General features: G+C 39.8%; 1 protein-coding gene across 1 annotated transcript in view; it reads left to right on the top strand.

Annotated features, from left to right (window-relative positions):
* Positions 1 to 23492, top strand: part of ALPK3 (alpha kinase 3) — a 105906-nt gene extending 82414 nt beyond the window's left edge. Inside the window, exons 10-15 of the mRNA XM_075208409.1 lie at positions 7007 to 7042; positions 8685 to 8959; positions 15577 to 15665; positions 19188 to 19405; positions 19521 to 19569; positions 20459 to 23492. Of these exons, the coding sequence (XP_075064510.1) occupies positions 7007 to 7042; positions 8685 to 8959; positions 15577 to 15665; positions 19188 to 19405; positions 19521 to 19569; positions 20459 to 20807 (1016 nt within the window). The 3' untranslated portion in view covers positions 20808 to 23492. The remainder of the gene's footprint in view (positions 1 to 7006; positions 7043 to 8684; positions 8960 to 15576; positions 15666 to 19187; positions 19406 to 19520; positions 19570 to 20458) is intronic.
* Positions 23493 to 23783: the final 291 nt, after the last annotated feature.

Here is a 23783-nt window from a genome sequence, read left to right as displayed (position 1 = left end):
TACAAGATCTCTGCTCACTGAGTCCCCCTACCTGTACCTGTATTTCTGCATGACAAACCCAGGAACCATAGTCCCTGCCGTGAATCGTGACACAAGCTCAGATGGGTGGGGGCTGGGCTTAGTGACACGATTCTCCTGTAAATTGCCCGAAAATAGTGTCGTTTAGCATGGGAGCGGTGCCTAATGACGTGGTTCCCGTGGTCACGTCTCCAGGACACAGCAGCAAGATTTCCCTTCCGTGAGGGGAGATCTCAAATGTAGGCAAATATGATATATCCCACCCCTTGACATGTACTATTGTAATGAGATAATCAATGTTATTCACTTCACTTGTCAGTGGTTTTAATGTTGTGGCTGATAGGTGTTGTGAAGATACCGGGTTTATCTGGCCCAGTGCTACCCAGTACCTTCTAGGATTCGTATGGTCACTCAGGCAAAATGCAGTTATAAACATACAACAGTATATTTATTGTCATACAAATCACACTACAATATTATGTACACACAGTAAATAAATACCAGGCTGATTTACCACATCATCTGTCCCTTACCCCAATAACTTAAGGAGATATAGTCACCTGCTGTCTAGACTTCATGACCCATGGATCCCTCTCAGCTGCATATATAGACTCGAGTTAGAAAACGACAATTCAAAACTCCATCTTGCACCTTCCTGAATGAAATCCAAGCATGAACACCCCTCCCCCTGGAGTTGTTCCTTATATATCACAGGTCTAATTTCCACAGTCTTTCCCCTCCCTGGGCAAACCCCTGCATCTATTCTACTTAACCATTGGCCAGTGCTGGACTGGGGGGGAGGGGGGGGTGGACAGGGGAGTGAAGATGAGCTGTCCTTTTTTAGAGAACCTCCCCTGTTAGATGGCCTGTCTGGACTAGCCTGGTGAGAACAATGGACACTAATTAGTTTTCCTACCCAGGCACATGGCAACCTGATCCCTACCCATAATCCCCCTGGCTTCACTTTAAAGACAATGAATAGCAACCTTACTTCAAGATATCAATATATAATACACAATATACATATGTACACTGAACTACAATGTCCCCTTAGCCACATGTTATTGGACAATGCAGTTGTAGAGCTAGAAAATTGTAGACCGCACTGGGTAAACCCATCCAGAAATATTTAATGAAGTCAACACAAATGTGACCTATATAAGTAATACATTACTGATTTGTGGTGCACCCTCACATACTATAACATGTATGTCCAAAAAAGAAGAGAGCAAGAGAAAATATGTATAGAGGGGCACTCAATGGGTTTAAATTATTGAATATAGACAGTCAAATTGAAAAAGATTCATACGTATATAAAAAACATAGCTTTATTGGTATTCATTAAAATACTAAAATTCCCCATATAGTATCTGGGGTTAATGACAAATCACAAAATTAGCGAAAATATAAAAAATGTGAATGAATAATAGTGACCAGAATAAAAATACTGTTAATAAGCAGTGTTACCTGCTATTCTGTGTTGCTATCTGTAATATTAATTGTGGGTAAAATACCCTTTTGCTTTTGATAAAGCCAATTAGCGAAACGCGCGAAATGTGATTTGTCATTAACCCCAGATACTATATGGGGAATTTTAGTATTTTAATGAATACCAATAAAGCTATGTTTTTTATATACATATGAATCTTTTTCAATTTGACTGTCTATATTCAATAATTTAAACCCATTGAGTGCCCCTCTATACATATTTTCTCTTGCTCTCTTCTTTTTTGGACATACAATGCAGTTGTAGTCTGGTGAGCTGGGGAACAAACAGCATGGGCTATAAAAAGTACTATAATCCACATTATGTGAGAAATGAGACATGCTCACAGGGTTATCAAACTCATTTCGTCACAGGTGTATATATAACTTGCAGCTGCACACTCAGCTAGCGGCGAATGATTTTTGGATGCAATAAGTAGTGAATATTATTAGTGATGTGTGTGACTGATGGGTGAAGTCCTTTTTTGTCAGTCAGAGGCATAAATGCTGTCTGAACATGCCAGCAATAGCCACTGTCTGTCTCCTATGCAAATCATGTTCAATTTAACTAATTAAGTTTCCGTTTGTGATGTCTATTGACTACATGTGCTTATAAAAGTGATATTATGTGTTCCCAGTGAATAACACATTATTAAGCTCTGCATGCAGTTAGGGTATCATATCATGCAATGATAAAAAGTGGAAATAATTGTAATGTCAATATAAGCATACCCATATAGATTTTGTGAGTGGCTACATGATGGTCTCTTTCCTACCATTTAATATTTTACTCTGTGATGCTGTTTATTTTCTAATGATCAGGCTGGTTTATCCCCACTCACTTCATCTCTTACATGCCTGTATTTACTCTGCTTTAAAAATAAAGTACCTGAGTACCATACGTTGATATTAGCGGTGGGATCTGCTTTTTATTGCTTTTGATTGTATTACAGGGTAAGTGGCGACAATACATATATTAAAACCACTGAAAAGTGTAGTGAATAACATTAATTATCTTGTTACAGTAGCACCTGTCAAGGGGTAGGATATATTAGGCAGTAATTAAACAGTCAGTTCTTGAAGTTGCTGTATTGGAATCAGGAAAAATGGGCAAGCGTAAGGATCTGAGCGACTGACAAGAGGCAAATTGTGATGGCTAGATGACTGGGTCAGATCATCTCCAAAATGGCAGGTCTTGTGGGCTGTTTTCGGTATGCAGTGGTTAGTACCTACCAAAAGTGGTCCAAGGAAGGAAAACTTGTGAACTGGCAACAGGGTCATGGTGTCACGGCAATAGAGTTTCTGGGATCCATCATCGGGACCCCAGAGACTAGCTGCGGCAGGAGTGTATTGGAAACTGGGGGGCTGGATGAATGTCTTGCTCATAGAGCTTTCTTGCAGGTACAAAGAAGGTGAATCCACATGAGGAATAACAAGCCAAAGTATTTATTTCAGCGGTAGAATGAAGCTGAATTCACACAAATGGTTAATGTTTGCAGTTCATATAACGGCAGCAGAAGAAATTGAATTCACACAAATGGTTAATGTTTGCAGTTCATATACTGGTAACAGATGAAGATAATTTACACAAATGTTTGCAGTTCATATAACGGCAGCAGATGAAGATGAATTCACACAAATGGTCACTGAAAGATGTCCATAACATAACAGCAGCAGAGCCGGATTTAGACCTCATAGGGCCCTAGGCAAGAAACTGGTTTGGTGCCCCCTCCCTGAAAAAATCCATAGCACTATAGTTTTTTAGCATAACATATAGCCCTATTCAGGGACTGGCTGGCAGACTTCAGCCCAGGGGGGCAAGCACATAGCACTGGCCCATAAGTAGCGGCCCATTTTTAAAGGTTGGTCTCACCGCCGGCCCTGGGAGGGCCCTCTGGAGACCGCTGGGCCCTAGGCAATTGCCTAGGTTGCCTAATGGTAAATCCGGCCCTGAACAGCAGGTTGAGGCTGACTACACTCAGAGGTAACGAAAAACAAGTCCGAGCCATGGAGGCCCCATCTCGCAACTTAAAGGACTTAAAGGATCTGCTGCTAATGTCTTTGTGCAAGATACCACAGGACACCTTCAGAGGTCCATGCTTCGATAGGTCAGAGTGGTTTTGGCAGCAAGAAGGGGACCTACACAATTAATGCTGTGGCTGATCGGTGCGTATACTGATATATATATGAATTGTGAATTGACTGGCACACACTAATTGCTTAGATCATGACCCTGGAACCTTTCCAAACACCTTTATACACAATATGGAAAAACAAATGGTACTCATGGTTTTTGTTTTTTAAATATAGTTTATTCTTTAATGTAACATCCTAAAGGCAAGAAATCTACATACAATAGCACTAAATTGTCCAAATCAGTAGTAGAAAAAACAAAATAGATTGGGCGCTAAGAATCATAAAACAGCATATGTGTCAGAACTGCAGCTCTCAAAAACAGATATCTGAATCTGGAACAGAATGGATGAACAGAGAACTAGAGAGCGCTGTCTCGTGGCAACAAATTTAATACAATTTATATAAACAATAAAATAAAAATAAAAACTACCATCATATAGACAGCAATTGACAATTGATAATATCAACAGAGTTCTGGAGCAAATTAATCTAATTAAAATTCTTAGATAGGGTATATTCAGTCACCAAATCCATTGGTAATAGACAAACTCTCCTAAATTGAGACGAGAATGGTTATGCAAATTAGCTCATTAACATACGTAAAGAGAACGTTGCAATTAGATCATCCGGTCCATTAGCATGTGGAAACAGTGTCGCAGCATACAGTTCATCTGAAGTGAGAGAAAATGCAGATACCTTTCTGTCCCGATATCAGCCAAACACGTATCCAGAGAGGTAGTAGGAATAATTCTACAAATGTTGTAGGGGAGTGGCAGTGACAAAATTAACTGTATAAATAGTCCACAACCCTGGCACAAATCCAGTCCCAAATAGTAGATACATGTTTCTAGACTCATTTTACTGACGCGTTTCTCCGTTCAATACAATGAATAGTATTAAATTTGTTGCCACAATACAGCACTCTCTATTTCTCTGTTCATCCAAGTCAGTAGTATACTACGCCAATACCAAATTGACGTTTTAGATAGCTGGGCCAATTTATCATCAGGATATCATCAGAGTATGACTTCGACTTGGGATTGGTGAGTAGTTTGCCCCAGGCTTCTACGACAGGATTTACGTATTTAGATGGCAATCTGCAAAGCAAGGCTGCATTCAGGGTTACACATTTATATAATAGTGCACCTAGGTTTTAGAAATACAGGTGGAGATCATATGTGTGACAAAATAATAGTAAAGATTCTGTTTTAAATTACATGTTTTGAAATGGTTTGAAAGTGTCTTCTTTCACAGCTAACAGCAGGCTGAGAGGGTGTCTCTAAGGCTATTCAAGCAGAGCACCTGATGAGAACCCCTTTAAAAGGCAAGGCGGAAGTGTCACCTGTCTATCAATCTAGGGCTGTGGGAGGAGCGTAAATGCTTTAAACCTGAGTTGTACGTTGTTCATTGTTCAGTGTGACCGATTCCGGACAGTGGCCGGTGTCTAGGGAGCTGGTCTCTATTACTTTAACATTAAGGTCACAAGAAAGTGTGTGCAACTTTATGTTATGAATTACTATGTTATCCTGACAAAAAAAGCAATGTAAAAAGCAAGAAGGTGTTCATGTGTACACTACCAAATGAAAACTATATTTAACAGAGAACTGTGAACATTAACAGTGATACAAGGTTTCTGTGTCTCAGTACTTAAAGCAGCCTTTTTTAATTTAAATAGCAAATGACCATTTAAGTATGCACGATGGGAGGGAATGTATCGAATGGTGATATAATGGAGGGCTTTCAAAATGCGCAATTTTCACCTGTCGTAGCTTATTTATATATCTTATCCCACAACCTGAAATGCTGGTTTTGCATGTATGTGCATAGTTCGCATTTGGCAAGGAATCCGTCAGTCAGCCGAATTTTACAGAGGGGTGACCAAATTGATTGATGATCTAGGCAGATTATAGGAATAATCAGAAGTGTCACAAGAACAGTTAAAGTGCAAAATCATGTACTTGGGTCTCAAAAATCCAAAAGTGGAATATAGCAATATTGGCATAAAAATAAATGGCAACTACTAAGGAGGAAATGGATCTAGGAGTCACAATTTCTGATAACTTAAAGGTGGGCAGACAATATTTAAAAATGATTGCTGCCAGAAAGGAGGGGAGAGTTGACCCCAATCCGGGTTGCACAGTCTTCAACCGATGTAGCTCATTCACATAGTTTATCTTGCAACATTAATTTGGGTTTTACATATGACACATAAGCGCATCAGGGGATATATTTGCTAAACTGTGGGGTAAATGTATCAAGGTCCGATTTTTTTCAGCGTGTTAAAATCGCGGAAAATCGTGGGTGATAACCCGTGATGTTAGTCAAAAATTTCTCATATGTATCAAGCTGCGATTTTTACCCTGATCTTCAAAATCTCTGGTCATCTCTGGCGATGTAAAACACTCCCATGTTAGCTAGCTCTCCTGTGTTGTAGCAGCATGTTTTGTAAACACATCATCGTTACACTGTTCTGTCATACAGCTGCCGGAGCTTTGGCAGCTGTAAAAAGTGTTAAAAATAGATCAAAATGCTATAGTGACACCAACCCCGGCTGGTTTTGTGAAAATCGGGGAGACCCCACGCAAAATTTTTCCCCAATTTTCACGGAACCAGCAGTAGTCTGGTAGCACTAGGGTTAATACTGAATAGAGGGGGGACCCCATGCCTTTTTTTTTTTATTTTTTTACTTTTTTATCTATTTTGTACAGCTGCCGGAGCTCCGGCTGTATGACAGAACAGTGTAACAGTGATGGGTTTATACAACACGCTGCTAGCAAGCAGCATGTTGTATCTAGCGTGTTTGAAAGCAAACTCTCCTGAGTTTGCTTAATCGCAGCTTCATACATTTGAGACTTGTATAGCTGGAGTGGCAAACAGTCGGGAGTTTGATCTTTATCGATTTTGGAAATAGCTATTTTGACAGAAGCACTACTCTGGCGATTTTACATGAAATCTCAGCTGTGGGTTTCAACTCTCCCGAGAAAATTGCTGGATTTGCAAAATCGGACCTTGATACATTTACCTCTGTGTGTTTGAAAAAGTGGAGATGTTGCCTATAGCAACCAATCAGATTCTAGTTATCATTTATTTAGTACATTCTACAAAATGACAGCAAGAATCTGATTGGTTGCTATAGGCAATATCTCCACTTTTACAAACCCACAGTTTAGTAAATATACTATGTCTTCATTCAGCTAGATTATCGCTAGAGGAAATTTTGTTCATGCTTATTGTGAGAATGATTTGAAAAGATTAAACCAACTTGTTACATTTGTAATTTGGTAATAATTACACTGTTTCCATTTTTTTCAAAAAATCACTTTTGCAGGATTTGATGATAAATAAAAATATTTTGTTTACTTTTTAGTTTTGTCTGGATTCATCGCCAAAGAGGAAGCTGAAGGTACTGTACATAAGCTGCAGTGTCTGACTGAAGACAGCCTGATTGTTCTTGAACATATGTTGGGAGAAAATATACAATAATTTGTATTATAACATAACTATATATATATATATACATCATCATCATCATTTACTTATATAGCGCCACTAATTCCGCAGCGCTGTACAGAGAACTCACTCACTTCAGTCCCTGCCCTAATAGAGCTTAGTCTAAATTACCTAACACACACACAGACTAGGGTTAATGTGATTGTCTATAACATACTTACCAACTTTTTTAAGTTGGTGTCCGGGAGACTCTCTGTAGTAGGTGGGCGTCATTTTGGCCCCGCCCCCGCGGCGTAATGACGCAAATCGCGTCATTTGACAGCGGGGGGCGGGGCTAAATGCCGCGATTCACCGGGAATCGCGGCGTTTGGGATCTAATTCTGCCCACTTTACTAGGAAGTGGGGCACTTCCTAGTGAAGTGGGCAGAATTCGGGAGATTGCCACACTCGCCCGGAAGTCTGGGAGACTCTCGCAAAATGCGGGAGTCTCCCGGAAATTCCGGGAGAGTTGGCAAGTATGGTCTATAATCTGTGAGTTCTGATGTCATCACTTAATATGTTCAATAGGAAAACTTGTGAATTCTAAGTAATAACGCCCCCCTCTGCTGTACATATATTACATTGGACTTCCATGACAGTAAAAAAAAACACCCGCCCTGTATCCTCTGGCCTCTAAATTGTAATGGGACTCCTCAGTGACTTATAGTATCATCATCATCATGAACATTTATTTATATAGCGCCAGCAAATTCCATAGCGCTTTAAAATTGGGAACAAACACAGTAATAAACAATACTGGGTAAAACTGTCAAAGAGGTTGCTCGAAAGCTTACAATTTATAGGTCAATGGGGTGAGTTACATGAGGTTAAATTTACATATTGCATTTCAGTCCAGACAGAATGCAAAGGTAAAAAGTGATTTGTATGCTATATGCTCATTTATTTTGGCTACCTTGTCTGTCCCTGTTTTATGTATGTACTGTTTTCCCTAATGCACGGTGCTGCGGAGCACTGAGGCGCCTTGCAAATCTACGATAATAATATATGATCCAGTCACACAGCAGTGCTGGTTATGGGGTCCGAGGGATGTTTTGTGCTAGATGTGTAGAGGGTGGCAATAGGATAACCTAGTGAGGTTAAGAGGGTGGTTGAGGAATATTACAAGCTTGCATGAAAAGGTGGGTTTTCAGAGAACCGTTGAAAGTTTGATAATATCCTTATAAACTGCACATTTTCTATAATAGTATACTTTGATATAAGTTTAATAACCAACAAAATGTATATTAAAAGACTGATGAAGGATTGACACAGCTGAACAGATGCTGCAGTTATGTGAATAAGCAGCTGCAGATAATGTTGCTCATTCAATTTGTTAATATGTCCAGTGAGACTTTAATTACTTTGAAATTCTACTGATTGGAAGATATTTTTGTTTTCCAGAAAAGTTGCTACAAATTATTGATTATATTTTCTCCCTGTAGTTTTATAAAGATTATGTTATGATTACACTGGGATGGGGTACAGTGCCTAAAATGATATAATTCCTAAGCTGTTTGCAACTTCAGTGTCCATGACTTTTTCTGCTGCCATTTCAGTTGGAGAAGAAATAGAGATGACACCAATGGTTTTTGCAAAAGGGTTAGCTGATTCTGGCTACTGGGGAGACAAGTTTTTTGGAAGAATAGTCATGGAAGAGCCACATGCTGGAATGGGATTTTTGAGGAAGTCTTGCCGGGTGAAGGTGATTTATGGGTTGGAACCAATGTTTGAGTCAGGAAAAACAAGCATTATCAAAATTCGAAACCTCATCACTTTTGGGACCAAGAATGAAAGCACCTTAGTGGAAAAGAATTATGATATCACAATTCAGGTAAGTGTCAGAAATCAAGGGACATTTTTCTATTAGGCCGTGAGCTTGAGGAGTAGGTTTTATTGTTGTATTATCAACAGAAATATAGATGCCAAATACTTGATAGCTTATTTGTACATTGACATTTAAAGTTGATATTTGTGTGCTACATGAAAAAACAGTCAGTATTTAACTTATGTGCAAAACAGAATACTAATTTGCACCCCTTGCATTGTAACATGGTTTTGTCCAGGAGACTGAAATGAGAAGTTTCTTAAGTTAAGATCCTTAATGAATCAGGCCCCTAGTGACTTGTAAGAACTTACCTGCTCTACGCTCCCGATTGCAGCACCCACTTGTTTACTTCCTGCGATCATGTGACTCTGGGTGGGGAGTTTGAAACTCCCTGCACTATATAAGATCCACTCTGACACACTATCTGTGTCAGAGCAGCAGGTTGCTAACCCCTGCTTCTGAATCCCGCTGTGCTTTCTGCTTCTCGGCTCCTAGTGAATTTCTCTTAGCTTTTCTGTTTACGTTTCCTGGATTAACCATTGTGCTGCCGTCACAAACTCCGTGACTGGGTGTTTGCTGTATGAGGTTACACACGATTGTAGCTCGCAGTCTCTCTCTACCTATCACACAGGTTATAGACCTACTGAATAGCCCCCACAACAGCGCTCTCACACCCCACACACGTCAGGTTTGCCACCACCAATTGAATACGGGTAATAGGACCCCAATGTACTGTCTCACACTGACACACAAGGCTTCTGGCTACCGACAGGTTAGCAAAGCCCACACAAAGGGTTAACTTGGTCGAGCTATATTCTTCTTAACAGGCTAATGGATTCGTTAGAGTATCAAGGACGCCACTTATTAATTTTAAAGATTTAATATAGAAAGGTACAGGGCAGTCATTGACTGCAAAGATTTCAAGCTGTGACCGACCCCACAAAGTCTATTCAGGTGTCCAAAAACTAACTTGTGTCAGGATATATCTCACAGCAGGGGCCCTACAGGTGATACATCTTCTAACACTGGGATGCGCAGAGTCACCAAATACACACACACACAGACTCTCTGGCTTCACATTTTACACTTTAGTAGCTCAACTTATCAATAGATTCATTTGATATACCATATTTACACTGAAGATATGATTTAGGTCTTATTCCCTACAATTATGTAATGGGTCAACTCTTAACAATAACTGTAAATTCTCTCTGTTCACGACACCTCCCCTTTTTAAGAGATGACATGGGGATTGACTGACAGGTCATTGCCCAGGCCAACTCCCACAGATTCCCCCTGGTTCCACTAGGATAGCTGTTAGCTTGGTCTCACTCTGGTCTCTGGTGAGAAGGGTTAAGGCTGGGACTTCTGGTCCTTCAATAGCTGTGGGCTAACCTCTGCATTCTTAGCTACACTCTCTCTACCTCTCAGTGACTGCATCTCTTTGTGGGTGCTGCCTGAGAGGACGCCTCCCTCCCACAAAAAACTCATATAAGTGGGAACCCCTTAATTCTGGCACAGCAGAATAGCTACTTCCACTCTGCCCTGCTTTACAGTTACGAAATTCCCTGTCAGTGGGACACACTATGCAATTCTTATCTGGGGGGCTACTGGAGAGGACACCCCCCTTCCCATTGAACTCATCTATATGGGGGTGTAGAGTAACAGGGGATTTGGTCCCCTCATCTACCTCCTCTAAGCCGTTAGATGTCTGACTAGGAGAGGGTGGGCTAGCAACTGACCTCCCTGTTTCTATGGAAAATTCAGGTGAATGTTCAGAACTCAGATGGAGATCTGAGTGGTGAACATTCAAACTACAGGTCCCAGCAGCAATGTAAGGATTGCTGCCACTCACTATTTCCTGTTGGTCATGCCAATGTGTCTCTCCCACATTTTGAACACCCCTGAGTACGGCTGGTTCAGGCACAGAACAGACAGTTTCACATCGCCCCCCCCCCCCTCATTTACACTGTACCTTCAGGTCTGAACACATTACCTGGTTAAAAACGTTGCTGTTATCTAAACCAACAGAAATAATGGCATTGTCATCTATCCCATTTCTAGCAAGCATCTTATTTACACCTGTATCAATGCCAATATTTGCAGTAACAGTGTAATCTTTCCCTACCTCATGACAAGATGTCAGTGTAAAAACAGGTTTAGATTCTAATGCAATACTATTTTTGGAATTATCATCATTATATGCATCAGGTACAATACAACATTTTCTTTACCTGGAACCTGGGAAGAACCAGTAGATTCTAACACAGTAACAGGTGTCGCATTAGCATCATTACACACATCAAATACAATACGACATTCCATTTCCCTGTCATCACTTGGTACCTGGGGAAAAAACATGGTTACTGTCAACTGATTCTAACACAGTAACCTGGGTGGCATTAACATCATCATTAGAGACATACTGAGACAGCATCTTTCCTAAATCCGTCCCCAGTAACACATTTGCAGGCATATTATCTGATACCCCTACATCGTTGAGGGTGGTGGCTTTGATCCTCCTGGCCGTCCCCCTTTCCAGGCAGACAGCCCTGGCGCAAAAGTCCCTCTTTTAGCTGCAGGTGCCCGGGTGACAGTATACTTGTCAGCCAGTCTAGCTGCTTCTGCAGATGATTCAGGGTCCCAATCCACTACCTATTCTTTCACATCAGCTGGGCACAAAGTGAGAAACTGCTCCTGGATCATTAAATCTTTCAGAGCATCAAAGGTGGTGATCTTTAACCCTCCAATCCACTGTTTGAAAGAAGCAGACAGTTGGGCAAGTCCTGACTAGGTGTCAGAGGCACTGCGTTTTAAATCCCGGAACTTTTGTCTGTGTGCCTCTGGTGTGATATTAAAGCTCTGCAACAGGGCACTTTTGATAGCCTCATAATCTCCGTCCATCTCAGGTGGAAGATCTGCAAAGGCCTCTAATGCTTTCCCTCGCAAAACCAGGGGTTAAATACTGCGCCCACTTATCTTTGGGCAGTCCATACAGTCAGCAAGTTCTTTCAAATCCCAGCAAAAAAGCATCCAAATCCCCGTCTTTTTCCAATAAAGGGAAATTCTCTGGAAGGGGTCTGCTGATACCAACCTCTCTGGTTTCTGGCTGGCGTTGGAGCTTGGCAAGCTCTAGCTGATATCTCCTCTCTGCCTCTCACTCGGCAGCTTCCCTTTCTGCCAGGCGTTCCGCCTGGCACTTCGCTGCCTCCATAGCAGCACGCCTCTCTGTGGCCTCCATAGCAGCGTGCCTCTCCACAGACTGGCGCTGGCATTTTGCAGCTTCCTCATACTGCTGTATAAGCTGCATTTTGGTTGCAATGTCCGCTGGGCCCAAATGTTTTAGGACAGTTTGCAAATAAATGCCCATAGCAGTGTCCACACATGAACTGTTAGAATCATCCGAAATTAACAGTCCACGGTTTTGAGCAATATCCACAGAGGTCCGCTTCTGAATCCTGGCTGTGCCCTTCCTGGGACACATCTCTGACTTGGGGCTGATCTCTCTGCACAAGGGCTTCAATCAATTGCTCCTTGCTTTTGCCACTAGTGGGAGTTCCTCCCTCCTCACATTGTGCCATCAGCACCTCCTTTGTCAGGCATTTATATGCCGCAGCCATTTCCTCAGTTACATTGCCAAAATAAAAGATAGGAAAGAAAAACAGAGAGAAAGGAAGGGAACTGCTGTGCACGTATGTCTTCCAAAATAATAATAAGCCCTGAGTTTTGTCCCTGTAAAACTATTGTATTCCTCGCAAGTTTACAATCAGTTTATAAGTGTAAGGGTTAATTGCTTAAACCATGCACTTAATACTCTAAGAAATGAAATTATCCCACCGCTATGCCACCAATTTGTTGTGAACACGCTCCCAGGTTTGTGACTTTGGGTGTTTGCTGTATGAGGATTACACACGATTCCAGCCCGCAGTCTCTCTCTACCTATCACAGAGGTTATAGACCTACTGATTCGCCCCAACAACAGCACGCTCACACCCCCACACAGATCAGGTTTGCCACCACCTATTGAATACGGGTAATAGGACCCCAATATACTGTCCCACACTGGCACACAAGGCTTCTGGCTACCCACAGGTTAGCAAAGCCCACACCAGCAATCAAACGGTTAACTCGTCACATCTCCAGACTGTTACACAAATGTAAATGCAAGCACACACTAGGCTTGTTAGTCAAATGTATTAACAAATCAGACAGCGCCATTCAAAGGGTTAACTTGGTTGAGCTATATTCTTCTTAACAGGCTAATGGATTTGTCAGAGTATCAAGGACGCCACTTATTAATTTTATAGATTTAATATACAAAGGTACAGGGCATTCACATATAAAAAAAAACAATAAACAATTGACATTAAATACACAAGCAAAGCATTTTAAAATAAAAGGGGTTATATTCAGAGTATAACTTACATGAGTTATATAATCTGTGCCATGGGAAATTGGCTAGGAAGATGGACAGAAAGGATGTCAAGCTGTGACCAGTGCCACAAAGTATATTCAGGTGCCCAAAAATTAACTTGTGTTAGGATATATCTCACAGCAGGGGCTCTCAGAAGATAGTAGTGTCACCTATATCAGCTTCAAACACTGGGATGTGCAGAGTCATGGAATACACACACACACACACACACACACACACACACACGCGCAGACTCTCTGGCTTCACATTTTACACTTTAGTAGCTCAACTTATCAATGGATTCATTTAATATACCATATTTACACTGCACTTATGATTTAGGCCATATTCCTCACAATTATGTGATGGGTTAACCTTATAAATAACTGTAAGTTCTCTCTGTTCATGACAGTTGCCCTCAGTGACCATAACAGGACTGTAGAATTTGTATAAAAATAGAGTGAGAAACAGTGCCAAATGCAGCAGAGATCTCCAGGAGAATTAGAAGTGATGGCTTTTAGATCAGTGATCACATTATTGACCAAATTAGTCAGTGTTGTCTCTATGGAGTGTTGGAAATTAAAACCCAACTAAAGAGGGCCAATAGCTTGTTTGAGGAAAGAAAGGTGAGTCAAGTATAGTCAAGCCTTTCAAGAAGCACGGAGGAGCATGGGAGTTGAGAGATGAGAAGGTATTACTAGAGTTTGGGTCAAAATTTGTTTTTTGTTTTTTAAGAATAGGAGTAATCATTGTATGTTTAAATATTTATGGAAAGATACTAGTGGAGAGAGATTACTGAATTTAGTTATGGTTGGGATGAGCACGGAAGACAGAGACCTTTTGATTTGTGAGGATATAGGATCAAGCGGACAGGTAGAAGAGTAGGACTATAAGAAGAGAGTAGATACTTTATCCTCATTTGTGGGATAAAATGAAAAAAAGGAGCCAGAAGGGTGCATGGAAGGAATTGAGCAGTCACAGAAGAGGAAACCATTTTATGTCTGATCTTATCAACCTTGTCCTTGTAGTAGAGATCTTGGGCATTGGTGGTAGTTGGAGGGGTTGGTTTTGGAGCTTAGAGTTTTGATTTAAATGATTTAAAAAAGCATTTGGGGTTACAAGCCTGAGTGTAGATGGTGGATTGGAAATATATTTGTTTGGCAGGGTCCAGATCATTTCAATATGAGTGCTATAAAACCGTATATGACATCATTAGAAGTATAAGACAATTTTACAATGTTGTCCTCTTTTGTCAGAAAGTTCTTGAAGACATTGTATTTTTTAAGGGGTAAAAAGTAGCTGGAGCCACCTGATGGTCTGATGCTTGGAAATGGTTAAGCTATGATACTGATCAGGAGATGAGAATGTAGAAAATGGGGAGATAAGTTGATGCAGAGAGGTGGAAGGTTGTAGATAATTAATAGAACTGAGAATTCTGTGGGTATATGGAGGTTTAGTAGAGTTTGACAGCAGAGAGGTTAAAGTACTAGAGGAGAGCTTGCAGTTGATAAGGCGATGATTTGAAAGGGGAGTAAGGAGTCTTTAAGAAATAAGAAACTGTACAAAGTTTAGATAAAACAAGATCAAGGAAGTGGCCAGCCCGATGAGTAGAAGACTTAGTCTACTGGGAGAAGCCGAAGTAGGAGGTTAAAGAGAGTAGTTTGGAGGTACAAAGATAATGTAGATAATTAATGGGGATGTTGTGGGAATATCAAAACATAAGAAATGGAGGAGCCAGGCAGAGGAATGTCCAATAAATTGGTGATCCAGGTATGATAGATCACAGCAATATGGGGCTAATGGATTGAAAATCTAGATAATGTGTACTTCAGAAGATGGGAATGTGAGAGTGACATTTGGTAGAGCTGTGAATGTTCAATGTGGGGAGTAGTAGTTTATCAATTGATGTTTGCTTATACCAACTCTGGTTATCAAAATAAAGAAACATTGTTCTGATTAAGGTATCTAATGAACACAGTAGGCTGCAGAGCATTAGTTTTTCTTGGATTTATATATGTATATTTAATAAATATTACTATTAATACTTTGGTGATATAGTAAACATAATGTGAATGAGTAAGAGGAGAAAGTCCACTGCACATGTGGAATTAGGAATAGCTACTCTACAATACATTCAGGATGTATATTTTAACTAACATGTTCATTACAAATAAACCCTCATTTCCACCTGTTAATTTTTGTCCTCTAGGAATGTAAAATTCAGAACACAACCAGAGAATACTGCAAGATATTTGCAGCTGAATGCAGAGGGGTCCCTTCCTTTGGACAGTTCCCAGAGTAAGTTTAATGTGTTAGGCTGGGTACACACTACAGAGTCTTCAGCCGATTATCAGGCCAATCACACGATAAACGTCTGTTCGGCCTGATATTGCATTAGTGTGTACACTCTAACGATGAACGATTATCGTTCAAAAGCACATTGAATCGTTTCATTTGATTTTTAAACTGAATTAAATATCTTGTTCGACAATGGAACGATGTTGTTCCAATTCTGCAGTGTGTATGCACTCATGACCGGCAGTGTCCATAGATCTCTATGGTGTGTGTAGAGTCACAATCTTTTCAGATGATGGTTATGATAGATGAAGAGCACAGATCAGAAGGTAAATCATGTAAAGCGTGTTTAGTGTGTACACATGAATCAGCGTGCTGATCGGGACTTTTTTTTTTTGCAGTCCTTTGTTTTGCAGTCCTTTGTTTTGCAGTCCTTTGTAAAACCATTAAAGATGTCGCATCGGAAGAAATTTGCTGTAGTGTGTACCTAGCCTTAGGTCTGTGATCTATACTTTGTAGAAGTAATAAGTACTGACCTTTGTACTTCCTTTTTGGTATAATTCTCCATACAGATTATTGGTTTGATAAAGGACACACTGTTTTTCATTTAAATTGAGAACTCAAGTTTTGCTTTTTAATGTAATCACTTCCTGAATCAGTTAAACATTTATTGTATTTTGTTCCTTTATCCTTTAGAGGTTTTTTTAAACCGAACTCAGGTAACAGCTCCCCGGTTGTCTAACAAAGCTTCTATTCTGTTACTGAAGTATACAAATGTTTTTCCTTTCCTAGATGTCTTTTTCTCTCCAGTGATGTGCTACAACGTGGCCTTCACACTCTTGAGTGACACCAAGCATATTAAAAGCAAGGTCTTCCACATAGGTGTGGTTCAAGTGTCAATTAAGCAAAGATCATACAATCATGGTTATGGGCATGCTTAAAATTGCTAAACTGCCCTGGTTGCCTATAATCATGGCTAGCTTCGCTGCGAGAGGAGACCTGAAAGATTTGAAAGATGAGTTATTGCTGGAGTGCATGTGGCCAGAGCATCAGTGACCAAGATAGCTTAACTTGCTAATGTTTCATGATCAACAGTGTCTAAGGTGACATAAGCATGGAGCTACGAGAGGAAAACAACAACAGTAAATGGCAATAATGGCAGAAGTGTATAATCCAGGATTATGATATCCATGCATTAATTTGAAGTGCAAAACAAACGAACAACTGCAGATCAACTGGCTGCAAATTTCAACCTGTGGCACAAGGGTCCAATTTTAACAACAGGGTCTTGGAGAAAACTCCGCAGAGCATATTATCATAGTTGGGTTGCACTCATCACACCTGCACTTTAACGAGTTCAGTGGTCCAGAAAGCACAAGCAATGGACTTCCGAGCAGTGAAGTATGGTGATATGGTCAGTTGACCATGATATTTCAACATGTTTTCAACAAAATGTAGCTCTGACCTAACTAGGTCTACAGCCCTGAATGCTTGTATTCAACAATGAAGGGATCTTGTGGTTCTGTAATGCTGTAGGTCTTCTTGTCCTGGCATTGTTTTGGTGTAGTCATTTCCTTGGAAGGAATTATCAATGCTAATCGCTACTTAAAGATACTGAGTGATCATTTTCATTCCATGTTGAAGCATTTCTTTTCAGACGAGAGGAGTGTCTTCCAGGATGATAATGTCTCCATTCACAGAGCACTTATTGCTGCCCAATGGAGCATGACATTGGATGTAATCCATACATCATGATCTTCAGTCATCGGATACGAACCCAATCAAGCATTTCTGGGACATTCTAGAATGATGTCTAAGGCAGTGTCCCCCACTACCATCAACTAGCGACTTTGTTGTTAAAGAATAGTGCTGCATCCCTCATGCATAATTCAAGATATTGGTTTTTGCAGCACACAGTGACCCAATGCCCATTTAAGTGACTTTATACTGGTGTTTCCATTTTATCCAGTAGCTGTATCTCAGGCCCTCCAATTGTATTTCAACTGACATTTCTCTTTGTCAAGTGGCACATTATAGCTCAACAGTACCATACACTTGCTGCCTGACAATTTAAAATGGTGTTCAGTAGCGTCTTAATTCTGGCCTAGAGTCACTGCCAGTCTAGTATTATTCAGGACATCCTTTCTTTAGCTGCCCATTAATCTTATCCAGTACAAGAGTCATGTCTCTGGGTGGGCATAAGAAGGAGCATCTGGAGTCAGTAACTCTGAGTAGAGAGTCAAGCTGGACTGATGCACCACGTGGAAACTGGTGAACATAGTCCAATTTGGCGACACGCTTACTGAGTTTCACCAGATGCGAAGGAGAACATATACAGGGAGGTACAGGAGCTGCTGGAGCTAGGTGTGATCCAGCCATCACACAGCCCATGGGCATCCTCCACTATACTGAACCCCAAGAAGAACAAGACAATGTGGGTTTGAATAGATTACCGCCAGTCAATCGATGTGGCCATATCTGATTCCTTTCCCTTGCTTTGTCAGATGAGTTGGCAAAGTGTATTTCCACTTTCGTCTTGAGTGAGAGGTATTGGCAAATATCACTGACACCAGAGGCTCAGGCTTGGCTGGCGCTCATCATTTGGGTTGGGTACAGGTTATTGGTGTTGAATATTCCAACACCGAGGACTCCTCCAGTTAAAATCCAAATCTGTAAAAAAACGATTTAAAGAGAAGCAGACTTACCTGCATCTCGACGTTGGAGATGTCCGATGGGCGCAGGATGCTGACCACAAGTGACTCCGAATACTGAGGTGTCCGTCAGGAGACTTTAACGTCAGTGTGACTTCTATCCCTTTTAATTTAAAGCGGCAATGTCAAACCCCGCATGTTAAGTGTTTAAATACTTAACCAAACATTGCTGCTTTAAATTAAAAGGGATAGACGTCGCATTGACGTTAAAGTCTCCTGATAGGGGAGAGCATATTAGACTTGGCACTAAATATACAGTAGTTCTGCATATTAATGAGCTCATTCATTTACATTACTTATCCTGCAAACTGTTGCACAGCATGGTGCCCCATTATAACCCCACAGCCCCTTATTTTGGAGAGAGAGAGAGATAGAGAACCCTTATTCTGACTAGCCATTTGAAATCGGCAGTCAAAAAATATCAGCACTTTCCTGCAAATTCCGCAGCCCTTTACCATTCGGAACAAACACATTAATAAAACAATACTGGGTAATACAGACAGACAGAAAGTATAGGTATAAATAGACAAATAGGAAAAATGTGAGCTTCGTATATTTACACAGTAAGTGTAAGCCTATTAAGTCGTGCAAACATGTAGGAATCTTCCGAGTACAACAAAACTAAATATGTGTCGTTTATTTTAAATCTGAAGGAGAGAAGAGAAGATGAGACTATTTATTGTATATGAACTTCATTATACCATGTACTGAAGACGTTTACAACATAAGGGCGACCAGCACATACTTGTATTCTAAGTATCTCTTATCGATTTACAGCCATGGTCAAACATGATCTTTTCTGGGTTTTATGTAGGATCTTGCCTCTGAACTTGATTTATCGACCTGCCAACAATATCCCCTATGCTACTATAGAAGAGGACCTGGAAGGAAGATTTGAGAAGTACTGTATCAGAGATCTAGCAGGAAAGTTACACATGAAGAATGGTACTGAGATAGAGGAGAAATGTTGCACGTTTCAGCACTGGGTGTACCAGTGGACTAATGGAAATTTCCTTGTTACTACAGTTGAAGGTGAGATTGTAAACCAGTTGACCAAATTTTTGTAGGAATTCTTCAGTGAAATTAGTTGTTAGTCGGGTAAAATGATTTTACAGCCCTAAAATACAGTGTGTGTGTTTTTTTCCAGGCGTTGGATGGAAACTAACCAATATAGCAATTGCCACAAAATCCAAGGGGTAAGTGAATTAAAGATACAAAAAATGTCATATCTAGTTAAAATTATATAACAATCGATTAGAACAACAATTTTGAAGCAAACTATGCAAAAGAATGTGCCTGTAAGGAAAAGGTGCATTCTCATGACTGAGTATTCTAAAGGGCAATAGAAGAACAAAGTGCAGTCAGCAAACTTTACATAGATTATATTATGGTTTACATAATGTAAAAAAGTACATTTTCAGTTTTATTCCTAGAATGTATGGTTCATATTAATTATTAGAGTGTATGACATGGGACCAGTTTTTATTGTGTATGTGTTGCATTTTTTATTACGTCTGGGTCTGGAAATGAAGAAGCAAAACAGGGAAACTATGTATAAGATGTGACCAGATCTTTGCAAGTTCAGAGCTGGTGCATAATTCAAATCCTTTTGCTGAGTGGGAATGGCCATGATCTTCGCTGCACAGCTGGGAACTCCCTCTTCACCCCTTTATCTAATAGCAAATAAAATCTTGTTTCTGTACTTCTCCATAAAACAAGGTGCCTATTCCTTAATTCACTGGGAACACTTTCACCCCACCCGACTCTTCTCCCTTCTACCTGTACACTGTACAAACTGTTGCTCTTCCACAAATGCAAAAATGAGCGGCAGAAATCTTGACGCACTTTGCAATGAGGATCAAAGCAGGTCCAAAGTGATTTTTGCACTTTCTAAATTACCTCCTCAGTTTACATAACTTATTCAGTTATCCATGGTTAAGCAGAACAAATAATTTGCATATTACTTTGGGAACACCTGTAGTAGTCAAAATTCCATTGTGTTTATCATTCTACTTTTTATGGTGATGAATGTGGACTAAACAGAAGTTTCATCCATGTTCAATAAAGTACTTGTGTGTATTGTAGATATCAAGGACTTAAAGAGAGCTGCTACCCAGAAGTCCTTGAAGAATTCCCATCGGTTCACCAGTGTAATACTTATTGTGAAATGCTTGGTCTAAAGTCTCTTAAAGCAACTGAAAGCCTTCAACCTCCACCCAAGCCAAAGGGCTCAAGGAGTCCTCAGATGGGAAGGAAAACTGGGTCTGCTCAGTCGAGCCCCCAGATACAAAAGAAAGTTTTATCAAGTCCACAAAGTGCTAGAAAAGGTGGCGTCAGCCCAAAGTCCACAAGAAAAGCCACAGATACAGGAGATCCACAATCAGGTGCCAAACACAAAGGAAATGATGGGTCAACAACTGCAAAACCACAATAATACCTAACATTGTCTTTTTCGGTGACTTTGAATACCTGGACTTGACTGAAACTACTATTTTTTTTGAATGAACTACAAAAACATACAGGATATAAATGATAACAATACAGTGACTGTCTCCTCCTCGGTTTTACACAACATAACAGAAAGGCTGTTGACAGCCTGCTCTATGTGTGGTTTATTAGAAATGGAAGGTGAGCAATACAGGTGCATTTACTCTTGCCGTGGACAGGATGTACTATAATGCAGATGTCTAGGTTTGTCATGCTGCAGATAAAAGGAATGTCATATTTCAGAGGTATATGAGTGATATTATGCTGGGATGCTGGGATTTATGTGAAGAAATGTGAAATTATGTGAAGTACAAATTATTCCAATGTTTTTTCTAGTATATGTAAGAATACATGCACCTCTATTACCCATTTTGTCTTACAAGCTACATGATGGACTGATGGAAAAAGCACAGAATTACTGACAATACAGAATGACACCTTTTTAAGTCAGTTTTGTTTTACAACAGAGCATTGACAAGAATGGGTTGTTTTTTGCAAACTGTCAAATATGATGACCACAAACAGGAAAACAAATCATAGCTACAACAGAAGCAGAAGTCCTGAAATTCCTGCACATCTTAATGATGAAGACAATGGTTCTCAGTACCTCTCTATCAAGTATCAACATACACTATACATTTATATGTTCTTTGAAGAGAGTGTGGCGTTTTATGCACTGGCAAAAAAGGATTTTGCTAAATCTCAGGGTGATTGTCCCAGTGTCAATCATGTGGGATATGTCTACAACCTGTAGTTTACTGAGGTTTTTGGATGATAACATGGCTTGCTTAGTCAATGACCAGAATAAAACCACTGCAGCCCATAATCTCAGCAGACTTGAAAAGATGCCAGATACAGGTTGTAGTAATGTTGTTTGATTTTAGGGCTTCTAACCAAACCCTAAGTCATCAGCTTCTACTATTTTACTAATGTCTACTTTGAAAACAGGGTATTTTTTGTTGGTTTCTTGATCTGTTCAAGATGGTCATAGCTCTTTCCTCTTACTGTATGCAGGTCGTATATTTGGAGTAAGGGAATTTCTTTAATCCAGAAAGCACATTATTTCCGTTTCATACAGTAATGAAAGTGTAGCATCTCTTTTCTTGGTAGTTGGGTGACAACAAAGCACATTACAAACTACATCAACACTAAATAAACCCTCACTGTTACTCAATTTTCACAGAAAAGGAGTTATAATGCTTAGAAAATGACTTTTGGTGCAGTTATACAAGGCTGAAGTTGATAGTTAATTTAACATATCCATTAAAAAAATGTATGCTATAAATAAATAGATGACCATACTGAAATGTAGACTGCCACCAGGAGAAATTTATACAACGTACTTTGGCTGTTCCACCCTGTAAAAAAGGGGACTGAGGCTAAATCCTCCTTTTTCCTTACTTAACCTGAATATAAACCCCATCCTAAGTCAAAATCCTAAATCTTATTTGAACGCCGGTTATAAGGCTGGCCTCACTTGTTCTAAGTTAGCGCTCCCATGTACCCCATTTTTCCTACAGTTTGTTCTGTTTCTTTCTCTCAGGAATATGATACATTTTAAACCAAATCTTCCTGTGCATCATGATTAACACACACAGTGATAATAGGTTCCTCTAAGAGTTTCATGGAACTTGAAAGCAAAAGATATCAATTATTATTCTGAAAAATGGCAGGTCACATGTGTGTCCCCATTGTAACCTAATACAGTTGACAAGCCCTGTTTTACATTGAATGCAGAAAGTAATGCTCAGTTTAGAGATATTATTTGGTTCTTAAAAATCACAGCATATTTGTTCTTCAAGGACAGTCATAAACTTTAGTATGATGAACTAATCTGCTGCCTGATCATATGTTTCATACAATAAGAGCTTAATTTGGGGACACATTAGTCTGCTAAAAGTATGACATGAAAAAATGCCATGATCTGCACTGTGGATGTTCAAACTGTAGAGTCTAACATCTAGTAAGTGTGATCCAGTACCTCTTTCTTTCTTGCTTGTTAGTGATCCTGGAATGTTAGAAAAAACATAATACAAGAATGTATTTTTATTGAGGGTTTTGGCCTTGTTACTTATTGGTGCCTGACCATTAATATAAGCAGCTCCGAGACTCAGTCAGCACATTTTGCAGAACAATCATGCTGGGTGCTTTGAAGGCAAAGTGACTAAAGGATCCCTGCCAGCTTATGCACTGATAGACCGGTAGACAGTGCACTGTAGTAGTACTGTTCATCTGTAACCCTTCTGAACAGTTTAGCTGCAAACAATTATCTGATTAATTATCCAAGTAAGTGATCCTCAATGTGCTCACACATTGGAGATGCATGTTTTGCAGAGGGTGGTCATGCACTTAATCTGTGACCAAACTTCTGTTTATATGTAGCCAGGGCTGTGAAATTTTGCACTATGGTGCTTTGCTTTAAAACTCCCCTGCAGTGTGCCACAAACAGTCACTTTGCCTGGAGGTTGTTTTTATGTGCTACTCATCATTGTTCATGTATTTGCTTTGTGTGATGTGATAAATTTTATGTTTCAATTTGCACATATCTTTGGTGTATTAGACTCCTTGAAGCATTTCATTAAAATGTAGCAGTTATTAACAGTTGTTAATGAACTGTTATTGATCACTCCAAGGAGTTTGCTCTTGTTGTTTAAATCAGATATAATAGTGAATGATTCCAGGGATGACTTTGTATTACATGATACATATTAATATACACGATACTGGAATAATGATTTTCTTAGTGTTTATTTTGCAATACACGTTCATACACACTGGGTACAGGCTTTATTCGCTTGTAGTTTTAAATATATATTTTGAATACAGAGACAATATAATGAATTACATGGTAGACTGAACATTCTTACTTTAATTTTAACGATAATTTTGCATAAAACTGCGTAAAAAGTATTCTGAGAGTACA

The sequence above is a fragment of the Mixophyes fleayi genome, chromosome 4 (assembly GCF_038048845.1).
Source record: "Mixophyes fleayi isolate aMixFle1 chromosome 4, aMixFle1.hap1, whole genome shotgun sequence".
NCBI classification, from domain to species: Eukaryota; Metazoa; Chordata; class Amphibia; order Anura; family Limnodynastidae; genus Mixophyes; species Mixophyes fleayi.
Note: the sequence above shows the minus strand (reverse complement) of the source record. Positions and strands in the feature narration are given on the sequence as shown.